We start from the raw sequence: 14,200 nt of genomic DNA on the forward strand, positions 1-14,200 counted from the left end.
CAAGGTTCTATTGGATTTTCTGCTTTTTGTCTCCTCATTCCTATTGAAAACTTAGCCACGTAAATAACGTTTTAAAAATATATATCAATATTTCTGTAGTGCCTTTCCCAAGATAACTTTTTTTAAGCCTACTTCGTTTGACTACATGTAATGGATTTGATAGTTCCCAACAGATAAGTATTGATCGTAGGTTGGATAGCAGTTGGTTGTACAGGCATGTGTTGATAAATATGATGGGGCGGTAGGTAGTCCCATTATTCCTAAATCTGACCATATGTTACCTCCCCTGTTGATTCGTGGACGTCCTAAGGGCATTTTTTCTCTCAGGGCATTCTCCCAGTTTAACTTGGCAATGCAGTTATTAGAAAGCCTTTGGATGTAGCCAGCGTAACTTTGGCGTTGAGATTTAGTCTCTTGTATGACGTTGCTATCTTTAAATATCTGTTAGACCTTGGCATTAGTTCCGGTTCGGTATTGGTTAGTATTCGGACCTTTGTAAGTTGGAAAATAGATCTGATGGCTTTTCTAGTAATCCTGATCTAATTAATACCTAAGTTTTACTTACATTGTTTTGTCAGCGTTCTCGTCACATTTTCAGTCAATAGCACTGGTTTAATCACTGTTTTGTATATCCTGATTTTAGGGATTTGTATTAGACTTCTGGATTTAAAAGTGTTATGTGGGTTATATTTACATCAGTTAGCTACCTGAATATATACCCTAATTTAATAATAAATATCTGGGAGCTTACATCAACAAAGAATTAGATTCAGACTAAGACTAAATGGCAAGGGCAGCGTTCTTAAAATTCAAGCAATTGTTCTGTGACAAAAATCTTAATACTGCGCTGAGACTGAGGTTTGTTGAATGTTACGTCTGGTCTCAACTATTGTACGGAGTAGGAATATGGACAGTAAAACCGCAAATAGTTAGGAAGCTTCAAGCCTTTGAATTTTAGATATACCTGGAACACATACTAAGGAATATAAAGTCTTCTGCAGGCCATCATGCAGGGTAGAGTCGATGGCAAAAAGGGAATAGGTAGAAAGAGGAAGTCATGGCTGCGAAATATTCGTGACTGGACAAACATGACTGTAGACGAATTATTCCACGTTGCAAAAGACAGAGATACTTTAAGAAATGTGGTCGCCAACCTCCGTTAATGGGGACGGCATAGGAAGAAAAATAATGATACGCTAAACAAAAAAAACAGAGATGAAGATAGGCGCCAAGAAACTCTGTGTTATAAAACAGTTGAATAAAATACAGATTCTCGATTCAAATATTCAAAAATTTAATGAACAGCTTACTAAAATAGAAATAACGTCTATTTAAAATGCAATTTATTAATGGCTCAAGGTACAAAGCAGTGATATTGATCTTATAAGAAACTCTCTCCGCAAACGACATCTTCAACAAAGTGAAGAGAGCACGAAAAATGTTTTACTTAAAATCAACAAAATAAAAACCAAATACAAGCGAATCAACAGAAGAAAGCAATTCAATACAGAGCATAATTCACTTAAGACCTATTTTAATACATGAATGCGAATCATGGACAATGACTAAAACAAATAAGGAAGAACTCCGAATATTTAAAAGAAAAATAATAAGAAAACTTTTTTAACCTCATTATCATATTGCTACAAATCCGTATAGAATAAGAACACATACTAAATAAAGAAAGCTCTTATAAATATATTGTTTAGGAAAATAAATCGCTTAAGGTAGATCAGACACATGCATAGACGCCAAGATGTCACACTTGGTTAAAAAACGTAAACTAATTTTTGAAACCAAATTCAGTATTTTGCTTTAATCTAAGCAAAAATCCTTAACGAATTGGTTTCTAGTACTCGTACAGAGTATATCGGAATAAAAGGAAAAAGACAGTTAAGCAAGAAGAAAAGTGCAAGCATTTACGTTTTAAGGGTGAAAGGATGTGCGCCCCATTTTTAGCTGACAAGCTTGCGGAGCATACTATTTCTGGTCCTTAGTTTGCCTTTTAGTTTTAAACAAGATTCTGTGATTGACAACGTGCGATATAAACTATCTACAAGGTATTTATAGGAAATTCAGAGTTCAAGGATTTCATCACACTATTGGATGTTCAGTTTTGTGAAAGCGCCTGTGTTGGGAAAATTGAAGGAGCGTTCCTAAGATTTTCGGGGTTTGGCTTAAAATTAAATCGTAGTTCATTTTTATTATATTTAAGGCATCTACTAGATTTTTTTCCACTCCAGCAACAAAAGTTTTTGGTTGTGCAATGTATGGTCTACATGAAAATCCTAGTATCTACTGGTATCTGTTGATCATTTGTGTAAATGTAATACAGTGTAGGTGCCATTACGCTACCCCAAGCGAGACCGTTTGTCTGCGTTCTCCATATTACCATTGAATGATACGAAAAATCTTCTGTTCTGTAGATATACGCGGATAAAACGATGTTTACAGTTTGTCATACAGTTTTTGGAGAAATGTCCTCTAATTTAATGTGTCGTAGGCGGCATTTAGATTGACAAATACCACCCCTGATACCTGATATCTTTCGTATCCGTTGTTGCTTTTTGCAACAACGGGTACGTTATTACGTACGTTATAAGTATTACGAATAAAAATAAATAAGCAAGAAGAATATAAGTGAACCATATTTAAAATAAGTGACAGAAAAAAGAATATTATATATACATTTACTTCTAAATTAAAAATAAAATACTCGTATGCCTGATAACGAAAGATACAAAATTTACAAGCGACAAAGTATTTTTTAAAACAACCGAACATATTATATGTAATAATTGTAATAGATATGTTGGCTATAATCAAATTACCATAAAGTCACCGAAATATTTTATCTGAGTAATGACTCACTACTGATTGCTACGTTACGTTATACGATACATTTATAGTTAAAAGCGAAATTAGGTGTTATGCCTCCTTATTATTTTAGTATCTGTTACAAGTGACATACTAAAGTATTATAGTAAGATATTGAATTCCCTACATTTAAAAATTGAAATATTGAAATTAGACAGTAAAAAATTATAATTTTAAGATTGATTTACAAATTATTATAATTTAAATTTTACTACTTTATGAAACAAATATTGTACATCATAAAACGTAGCAATCGAAACATCGGAACGTACATTTATATAATAAATTTTTCAGTGTCAATGCATTAAAAAAATACTAATACATAAAAATTGCCTTTTCCAAGCTTATAACAGACACTAAATTGAGTTTAAAAATAATTAAAGCAAGTAATATAAATTACCACCATAAAATATTTAACTACATTAACCAAGTATTTGTGAAATTTCGGGATGACTAAATTGATTGATATTTAAATAAATTTCAAGTTCCAAAACGTACCTGCTGTAAAATTTAAAAATCTACGACTAATCAAATTATTGGCAACATCGGAGGAGTTTAGTTGTGTACGGGGAAGAATACATACGGATCCCAAAAGTGTTTTACCCTATTACGGAGTTCATTTAATCCTACGTGATGGTCGGAGTCTACATAAAGCGCTACCCAGATAATAATATACACGGTGTATATTCTCCTGGAGTTAGTATAATACCGTTTTAGTACGGGGCCCACATTAACCGCTAGATCTATATATATATATATATATATATATATATATATATATATATATATATATATAGAAAAGGAGATAATGCTGGGAGATACCCTTTTATTCCCTGAGGAAGCAAAATAAAACTCGGGTGCTTCGATAGATGTGCTTTTTAATTAATAGTCTAAGCTTTCGTCGAGTTTTTTGCTATAATTTGTTTTTTATTATTTTTATACTTAGTTTCCACCTGTTCATTATTTGTTTCTCTTGTTTGTTTATAGTTTACTCTGATGATATCAATAATCATTAAAGAAAGCTTAGACTATTAATTAAAAAGCACATCTAACGAAGCACCCGAGTTTTATTTTGCTTCCTCAATGATAAAAGGGTATCTCTTAGCATTATCTTCTTTTCACTGAATATTACTAGTACGCGTTATCATCTTTTTGGTTACATGTATGTATATATATATATATATATATATATATATATATATATATATATATATATATATATAAGTATATACATAGAAGACACTTTTTTAATTCCTATGTTTGTCGGTCTGTTATAAATAAAACACTGTAATTACACTTCATTTTATGTCACTGTTATGCTTTTTAAATAAACCTTAAATCTACTCCTTATATGTTTATAAAGAATATTATTTTGTTAAAATATTCTTTTTTCTAATAAAATAATTCAATCCCAAAAAAGTAATGAAATAACGACGTCGATGAAATTCTGAAACTCACCAATTTATTGAGTCGTTCCTCGACTCAAAAGAGGTATCCTCTTCATGAAATTGTTAGACTTAGCACTCCCGATAAAATTAAAATGTATAAAGCTCGATTGTGATGATGTGAAAAATATGAGTCAACCACTAGATAATAAAAATACTCCACCAAAAATGATAATTCATTAAAAGCAAAAATAGTTGTGATTAGAAAATAGGAATAAACTTTAATACATCTTAACCCTTAAGTTTTTATACGAGAGACATTTAAAATTTGACAATTTATAACCATGATCCATTATTTAATGTGATAAAATTGAATTTGACAATTTTTTTCTCATAACCTTTTCAAATTTACTATAATGTTATGGCCCTGGGATAATAATACCTCTCTCTACAGTTGGAAACAGTGCTCAACTATAGTTTATTGATTTTAAAGCACGCATTTTACCACATACTTCTTGATCAATTGCAGTAAGGTACCAACTCGTATTTTCCGAGAATTACTGTAAGATAAGCGTGAGTAGGAGGTGGTGCAAGATGATATATCACGATTTTCTACTTAAACTCACATAAATCTCGTTACATACATCCTATTTGCGGTACACGAAAGACGATACGTTAGGAATGTTTGTCATTTTATGCTCGTGGGAAAACATTAATAATCTAATTTAAAGTAAAAAACTTTTTCATATTTTATTGATACAAAATGTTTGTGATTGATTGTAAATATAACTGACAATAAAAGGTACAAACGAGTTATTGCTGCATATTGTAATATGAAAATGTCATATCTTATTAAATACAAGTTTTTAAAAAAATATTTGTTACATTAAACATAAAGTAAGGAAAATTCGAATATCAAAAAGCAACAAGATTTTTATATTTTAAACTTTTTCTAAAAATTAACGTATGGACCATAAGCTGTATACCAAATTTAAAAGAAAAGTGTGTTTCAAAAGTTTAAAAACTTCAGAACTAAAAAAACGAAAGTTTTCAAAAAACATCAAAAAGGCAGCACATTAGGGCTCCGCAAAAAACACATTAAAATTAAAGCCGTGAAAACATATCCTAGATCACACGTGACCTCAGATCACAATCCACTTATCACCAAGATTACACTCACCCTTAAGAATATTAAAACACATCAAAGAATCCCTACAATAGATACAAGAAATCTTAAAGACCCTAACGTAAAAGAATGCCTCCAACATGAACTGCATGTGAACTGCAGCAAATTGAACACAAACACCAATGATCTACTGGGATCGACTAAAACATTGTCTATTGGAATTGTAAAAAAATACTAAAGACTTCTGCAAGAAAAAAAAAAGCATGGATGAATGACGAGATACTCAATACGATAAAACAACGAAGACAATATAAAAACAAAGACAACAATAAATACAGAGAGATAAACCACGAGGTCCGGAAGATGATAAAGCAGCAGAAGAAAAATACTTTGAAGAGAAATTCAAAAAGATCGAAGACCTTTTAAATAAATATGATCTGTTTAACCTACACAAGAAAGTTAAAGAACTGGGAGGACTAAGAAAACAAAATCCCACTGATGCATTTCTGGATAGACACGGGACTAGTATAACACAGACGGATGATAAAGTACAAAGATGGGCAGAATATATCGACTAACTGTTCGATGATGAAAGAGAATATCTGAAGTACATAGAACTTAGTTCAGTAGAAATAAGTCCATATATTACAAAAGAAGAAATAGTACGTGCATTAAAAACAATGAAGAGTGGGAAAAGCCCTGAACCTGACATACTTCCTATAGAAATCCTAAAAATTTTAGGTGAGAAGCACATTGATGTTTTAGTGACACTTTTGAACCAAATTTATAGTTCAGGCGTATTACCCAAAGAGTGGTTAACGTCAATTTTTATTTGGCTTCCCAAAAAGAAAAACGCAAGAGAATGCAGCGATTATTGCATCATGAGCTTAATGTTTCAGATACTAAGATTACTACTAAAAGTCATCCATAACCGAATATATTACAAACTGGACATTACAAAGGCCTAGGAACGCGTAAAGCTCTTTTTTCACTTAATATACTAATACAAAGATGCCTGGACGTCAATCAAGGTATATACGTATGTTTTATTGACTATAATAAAGCATTCGATAAACTACGACATGAACAATTAATGAATGTCCTGTATTCAAAGAAGATTGCCTACAACGACCACAGGATCATATCAAATTTATACTATAAACAGCGAGCAAAAGTACGTGTTAACGAACAGCTGTCAGTAGAAATTAAAATTAGACGTGGAGTGAGACAGGGATACGTATTGTCGATAATTCTTTTTAATACATACTTCGAAGAGATCCTAAAATAAGCTTTTGAGGGTAAAACAGCGAAAATAAAGGTAAATGAAGTTCCCATTAACAATATTGGATATGCGGACGACACTGTGATCTTAGCCGAAAATATTGAAGATCTTTAGATACTTGTGACCAGAATAGCGGAGTATGGAAAATAGTACGGTCTAACAATTAACGTCAAGAAGACGAAATTTATGAGAATATCGAAAAGTCAAAGAAATACCGAGAATCTTCTAATAAACGGAACCAACGTCGAACAATCGGACAAATATGCATATCTGGGAACAATGATTAACTCCACAAATGATTACATTTAGGAAATCAAAATCAGAACAGAAAAGGCTAGAGCAAATTTCAGCAAAATGAGAAGAGTGCTATGAACAAGAGATATAAAATTGGAACTAAGAGTTAGGTTGTCGAGGTGCTATCTTTTTTCGAATTTGTTTAATGGAATGGAATGTTGAACCTTGAATGCGACTGCGATCAATGAAAAAATTAGAATCGTTCGAGCTGTGGGTGTATATAAGGATTCTAAAAATATCTTGGACAGAACACGTCACAAACAAAGAGGTTCTGACAAGGATAAATAAAGAAATAGAAATTTTAAATACAATTAAAACAAGAAAATTGGAATAGCTCGGACATATTACACATGGAGAGAAATACACCTTGATCCAACTGATTATGCAGGGAAAGATCCAAGGAAAGAGAAGAGGGAGGTGTAGAATGTAATGGCTGCGCAACCTAAGAGAGTGGTCGGATGTACATCAAATGAACTTTTCAGAGCAGCCATCTCAAAAGTCCGAATAGCTATGATGATTGCCGACCTTCGCCGCGGATATGGCACTTGAAGAAGAAGGTATATTCCAACAAAACGAACAGGAAACTGGATTTTAAACAAAAGACTAAAAAGTATAATTCACTCAGTAGAAATGCAACAACAATAAGCGTTAAAATAACAGGCAAAATAAGAAATAGTGCAATAAAAGAAAGACTCAAAACTAAATATTTGCTACATACAATACAGGAAGAGAAATTCGCCTGGCTTAGATATTGATCGCGAATCGACGATAATAGGCAAATAACAATATTATGTAAAAGGCAAAACTAATATAGTGAAATAAAAGAGAAGACTTTGATAAAAGCCTTAAAACAGGATATGGCAGAAATACTCAAAATTCGGAGCAAATAGTAGAAGGAAACAAAAGAAATTGCAAAGAACAGAACAGACTACCAATATAATACAAGTGACGATACTCAAAGGAAAATTGAAAGATGAAAAAGTCCTCATTCAGAAAATTCCGATGATACCAACTGATGTGCCATTCGATTTTAAACAAATATAACTAAATCTAAAAATAATGATAATAACACATCTGAGGAAATAAAAAGGCGAATAATAATTGCAAACAGGTGTTATCATGGTCTATCAAAGTACTTAGCTAACAAACGTCTGTCTCAAAAAACTCGTATAAGGCTGTATAGAACACTGATAGTCCCCGTTCTCACATATGGATCAGAGGCATGGACGCTAACGAAAACAGATGAATCCGCTCTATCCATTTTTGAAAGAAAGGTGCTACGCAAGATATTCGAAGCGGTCTGTGAGAACGGAATATGGAGGCGTAGATATAACTTTGAACTGCAGAATATCTACAAGCATACGTTTGGTGGTAAAGATATTACCACTATAATTAAGCGAAACCGCCTGCAGTGGGCAGGACATGTAGCCCGGGCCCCTGAGTCAAACATGATAAAAAAGATTCTAACAGCGCAACCCGTGGGAATGAGAAGACGGGGTAGACCAAAGCTGAGGTGGATGGACGGGGTAACACAAGATGCCGAGAAGATCGGAGTCGGATAAACCTTCCACTTTGTTCGAGCGAGTGGTGTATTGTGTGACAGAAAAATTTTAATGAAGCCGAAGGAAAAATTATGGAAGACAAATATAACTAAATCTAAAAAATAATTGTTTCTCTCATGGGTAATTATTAGTAGTATGTTAACGTGTAGGTAAACCTTCCACTTTGTTGGAGCGAGTGGTGTATTGTGTCACAGAAAAATTTCAATGAAGCTGAAGAAAAAATTATGTAAGGAAGTGAATATTGGATCAATAAAAAGAAATAGGAATAAAGAATGCCTGTTTTGGAAATGAGAATAATAAGATGGATGAGTGGAGTGACAAAAAAGGGTAAACTTAAAATTAAGTGTATTAACGGAAAGCATAGGTTAGGATGGTTTTCTCATGTACAACGTCAATATATTATTCGCCCAATACGAATAATTTATTTACTCAGACTAATGAGAATAATAATTTAAAAAAATCATTTCAAACGTTCAAAATGCTCGTAGTTCACCTCCTGACAATATGCAAGCCTATAATTAAATTTATGAGTCACTCTTTCCAAGGCTGACGACTATGACATTTAGGGTTAGGGAATATTATATGTAAAATACTTAGTATTTATAAGGATTTCAAAAAGAAATATACATAATGATCTATTTGAAATATTAAAATTTTTAAATTTTTCGAAACAAAAACAAAAAATCTTAGCAAAATGTCAATAAGGTCATATTACACAACCCTCAGAAACCAAAATTTGTATAAATTGTGCAAGCCATTTTTAAAAAAATCGAAGCATACTGTACTTGAGTTTTAATCACTATAATACCTCCAAATACTCATTTTCATTAAATTCTCTTAACATAGCTTTTTTATTCATTTATCTTCTCCCATATATCCCTGTTCCAGCTACTATTTTTAAAAGAAAATATTTTTTCAAGGTTAAGAACTTTTTTCAGAAGAAAAGAAAAAAAAGAAGAAAAAATTCAAGAAGCAGCCGACTCAGCATTTTTACTAAACAGACAATTTAAACAAACGGATTGGTATGATGAGGATTGTAAGAAAGCCATTAGTGACCGAAATAAAGCTAGAATAAATAGCATAATAAGAAATAATGAAGAGAGTAAAAAAGCTTATGCCGCAAAAAGACGGGAAGCAAAAAAGATCTGTAGAAGGAAGAGCGATCAAGCTTAGAGCAGAAACTAGTTCGTATTGAAGAAGATTTTTTACATAAGCAAGTCAGGAATTTCTACCAAGAAATAAAACGAGACCGAACCCAGTACAAAACCACATCAAGATATTTTAAAGATGAAGAGGGGAATCTGCTAGGTGGAACAGATGAAAAATTAAGAAGGTGGGCCAATTATTTCGAGAACATATTATGTACGGACGACCAAGATGAAAGAGAACAAACGCAACTACAACATGAAGAAGTAAGGGACCCAGATGTAAATGAAGAAGTACCTACCAAGGAAGAAATTATAGAGATCAAAAAAAACTTAAAAAACAACAAAGCACCTGGTGAAAATGGTATCATTGCTGAGTTTCTAAAAGAAAGTGGCGAAATAGTGCAAGAAGAAATCGCTGAGTTAATACGCGAAGTGTGGATCAAAGAAAAAATACCCAATCAGTGGAAAGAAGCAATCTTATGTCCAGTGCATAAAAAAGGAGACGTTACAGAATGTAAGAATTACAGGGGAATAGCTCTACAAGATACAGTGTATAAGATTCTGGCCATATCAATTAGAAATAAAATTAAAACAAAAGTTGAAAATTGTCTAGGAGAATATCAAGCAGGTTTCAGAGCAAACAGACCGGTAATAGACCAAATTTTTACAATGAAACAAATTTTAGCTAGCTCATATGAATTCAACTTAACATTACACATGCTGTTTATTGATTTTAGGCAGGCATATGATGCTATAAAAAGAAATAAAGTATATGAAGCACTAGAATATTTTTAATTTCCACCAAAAATAGTAAGACTGACTAAATGCATACTCAATGATACTAAAAGTAAAGTCATGTTAGAAGGACGGGTTTCGGATAGCTTTATCACCAATAGAGGTCTGCGACAAGGTGACCCGTTATCAACAGATTTTTTCAATTTGATCTTAGAGATTCTATGTTCTATATGTTCTATATTCTAAGATTTTACGAGAATGTAACATCTACACTAGAGGTACAATATATCATCACAGGCATCAATGTGTAGCATATGCAGATGATGTTACCTTAATAACAAGGAGACTTGCAGAATTAAGAGAAATCTTTACTAGAATAGAGAGAATAGCCAGGGAATATGGTTTAGAAATAAACGAAGAAAAAACAAAATATATGGTGATGAGGGGAAACGAAAATCATCTAGGACAGTCCTTTAAGATACAAAGCCCAAGTAAAGAATATAACTTTGAAGTTGTTAGCCAATTCGATTACTTGGGAGTGACACTAACAAATAGGAATGAAGAGAACCAAGAAATCATAAAAAGAATGGCCAAAGGTAGTAAGAGTGGAGCCTGACTAAGATACTGAGGTCGAAGATAATATCCAGAACAGCAAAAAAACGAATATATACAACAGTTATTCGACCTACAGTACTCTATGCTAGCGAGACCTGGACACTAAATAAAGATATGGAAGTAAAATTAGATAGATGGGAACGAAAAATTCTTAGAAGGATATACGGAGGTGTAAAAGAGGGGAACATCTGGCGAAGAAAAACGAATGAAGAAATAATGCAAATATATGGGCAACCAAAAATAACAAGACTCGCCAAAATTCAAAGATTAAGATGGCTCGGACATATAGAAAGAATGAAGGAAGGAAGAGTTAGTTCCCAATGAATTAATAAACACGGAGGCTGGTACAAAAAGAAAAAGAGGCCGCCCCCGAAGAAAATGGCTGGAGTCGGCAAAAGAAGATCTGAAGTCGCTGCGGGTACAAGATTGGAAAAACTTAGAACAAGATAAAAAGAAATAGAAAAAAACCGTTGAAGCCTTAGGCCTTTGAGGCCTGTTGAGCTGAACTATATATATAAGAACTTTTTTTATCTCATGCAAACTACAATATTTTTTCCTATTAGATACAAAAGATATTAAAATTCTACACCTACACATTGCTGTTTTATTAATTCAATATCAAAATAAGTTTTAATTACTTTTTTTATATTTTAAATATTTCTGTTTTAATGGGTTGCTAATAATTATTTTGAATACTGAATAATTATATCATGGCTCTTTCTATTTAATATTTTTAATATAACTTAGAGAAGAAAAAAGTTTTTGGAAATAAACTCATTAATATTGACATATTTTTAATATTAGCTAATAATGTGTTTTATAATTTCCAAAAATAGACCGAACAACAACGTATCTCATTAGGAACTTTAGAATAATATTAAATATTTCTACTTACTATTGAACGTCTCATATTAAACCAAAAAAAGTACACAAATACAGCTAATACTAAAGACCTCACCTCCCCTTATATTGGTTTATATAGTGAAAATACTACTCCTTTACAGCGACGTGTACTTCTTCGTCCTTCAGCATTCCTTTTTTTTTTTTTCAACATAACAATTCCCATTGGCGTTGTAGACCGATGCGCTTACTGAAATCCATTTTACGTTTTTGTAGCCGATCGCTTCATGCTCTATGATCTTTTTAACATCGTGAAGTGTCTCTGAGATGAATCAGGTCAATTGGTCATTGCTGTTCGATTATGTTGATAGTACCTTGTGCATATAATTGGTAATTTGTTAGTTACATGGCTGATTGACGGAATAATAAACAGCTAAGTTATTTTCATTATTATATTTAAAGCTTTCGTATCAATAACGAAAATATTAACAGGGTGTCACAAAAAGATTGATCATAAGTTGTATCACGGTTTTTAGGGATTAACATAAGTCGATGCGGCCGGACTTACATAGATGCAAAAGTTACGAGGTGTTAAATTTAAAAAATGAAATGAGTTAAATATTTTAAAACACTTTCTCTACTCAGTGCAAAGAGTTAAATTGCATTTTTCACACATTCATCTAACTCACATGTGGCGTTCGCGACATCTTCGAGGGTTCATGGTACTTTTAGGAAAATGACCATCTGGAGTATCCAGTATACTCTTTGGCAGCAAACCAGATGGTTTGATAGATGTAGATCGTCTTTGTATGGCTTTGTTGATAGCTCTGCAGTAATGGCGGAATATTTATTTGTAATCCTATATAGTTTCCACGCATTTTTAGCACCATTTTTTTCATGTATGCCGATTCTGTAATTATTTACCCCTTGATAGAGTAAGTCCACACTCCCCATTGATAAATTGTAAGATTTGAATAACTGAGGTTGTGACACTGCTACTTTTTCTTTTTGTTTTGCACACCAACGCTTCACTTGTGCAAGGGGCTCTATGGTATCGTAATTGGTAGCTATGGCTACAGCACTGCTGTCGTTCCATCTTACAAATAATAAAGCACTTTATTCATCGTAGCAATGATCATAACATCCACGATATTTTCTCTCTATCTCTGTGTCTTGTATAAAAGGACATTTTTTGATACGATTATCACGAACTGTGACCATCGCTTTGAAACTTTTTTGTTTCGATGTCACTAAAAGTTTATAACTCGCAAAATAGTTATCGAAAAATATGTGAACAGTTGGATCTGTAATAATAATCAGGAGGTCTAAAACAACTTGTGATCCTAGTCGCAGTTTAGACTTTTTCGGCGTCATCTGTTCTTCGTTATCTAAAGGCTTAGCTCCGCAGTACGTATCAAAAGCATAACAGTAGCCAGTAGAACTGCACAACATCCAATCCTTGTAGCCAAAACGTAAGGGCTTTGATTTAATGAATTGCTTCGCCGAATGGTGGCCAAAGTACATCCTTTCACGGGGTAATTTATTACAAAAATTTTGATCCCATCTTATAAAATGATGATTATTGGAGGCTATTGCGTACAGATCAGTTTGCTCTACAATATGATTTACAACTTCATCATCAAATAACTTTTCAAAAACTTGTAACGTAGTTAGTTCTGCAAGCTCAGCTTTTACTTTTTCCATTCGTTTATAGACTCCCTTGGTACCATTCGTGCTCGTATTTTCTGTTTTACGACGCCATTTGGAATCTCCAGGCTTCTTTAGTAAGTTGTTTTTTGGAAGCTGTCAGTTCTCTCTTTGATGATTTTATTCGTTTGGACAATGGAATGTTATCATCTGTTTCATCCGGGCCATCTCTATTATCAAAATCATCGTAGTTAAGATCATTCACCGTTCTATAGTCATCCTAATCTTCGGACTCGTCAATAATAACTTCAAGTTAATCAGGATCATCGTTAGGAATTTAGGTTGTTATCAAATCATCTTCATCAAACTCCTCCTCATCCATTTGGTGGTCAAATTTTGGTGGAATTATATCTATTTCAGCACTATTGGTAATCCCTACATTTTCAATATAATTTACAGCTACTGCAAGCATTTGATACCTTTTTCTATAAAATGAAGACGTGGTTATTTCAGGAAGACTCTTCGTAGAATTTCAGACCTAAAAAAATATATATTATATTGTATACCCTTTTGCAAAATGTACCCAAGCAGGTACAAAGAAGTTTAGGTTGTTAAATCTACGAGGTAAAACAAATATGTGATAAAATTATATTCACTTAACATTCTTACACATATAATAAAACAAATTT

General features: G+C 32.7%; 1 protein-coding gene across 1 annotated transcript in view; it reads right to left on the reverse strand.

Moving 5' to 3' along the window:
• LOC140449064 (larval cuticle protein A3A-like) overlaps window positions 1-11,997 on the reverse strand; it is a 33,039-nt gene extending 21,042 nt beyond the window's left edge. The window contains exon 1 of the mRNA XM_072542206.1: window positions 11,920-11,997. Coding sequence (XP_072398307.1) covers window positions 11,920-11,934 — 15 coding nt within the window. The 5' untranslated portion in view covers window positions 11,935-11,997. The remainder of the gene's footprint in view (window positions 1-11,919) is intronic.
• Between the last annotated feature and the right edge of the window lie 2,203 nt (window positions 11,998-14,200).

Source organism: Diabrotica undecimpunctata, chromosome 8 (assembly GCF_040954645.1).
Source record: "Diabrotica undecimpunctata isolate CICGRU chromosome 8, icDiaUnde3, whole genome shotgun sequence".
Lineage (NCBI taxonomy): Eukaryota > Metazoa > Arthropoda > Insecta > Coleoptera > Chrysomelidae > Diabrotica > Diabrotica undecimpunctata.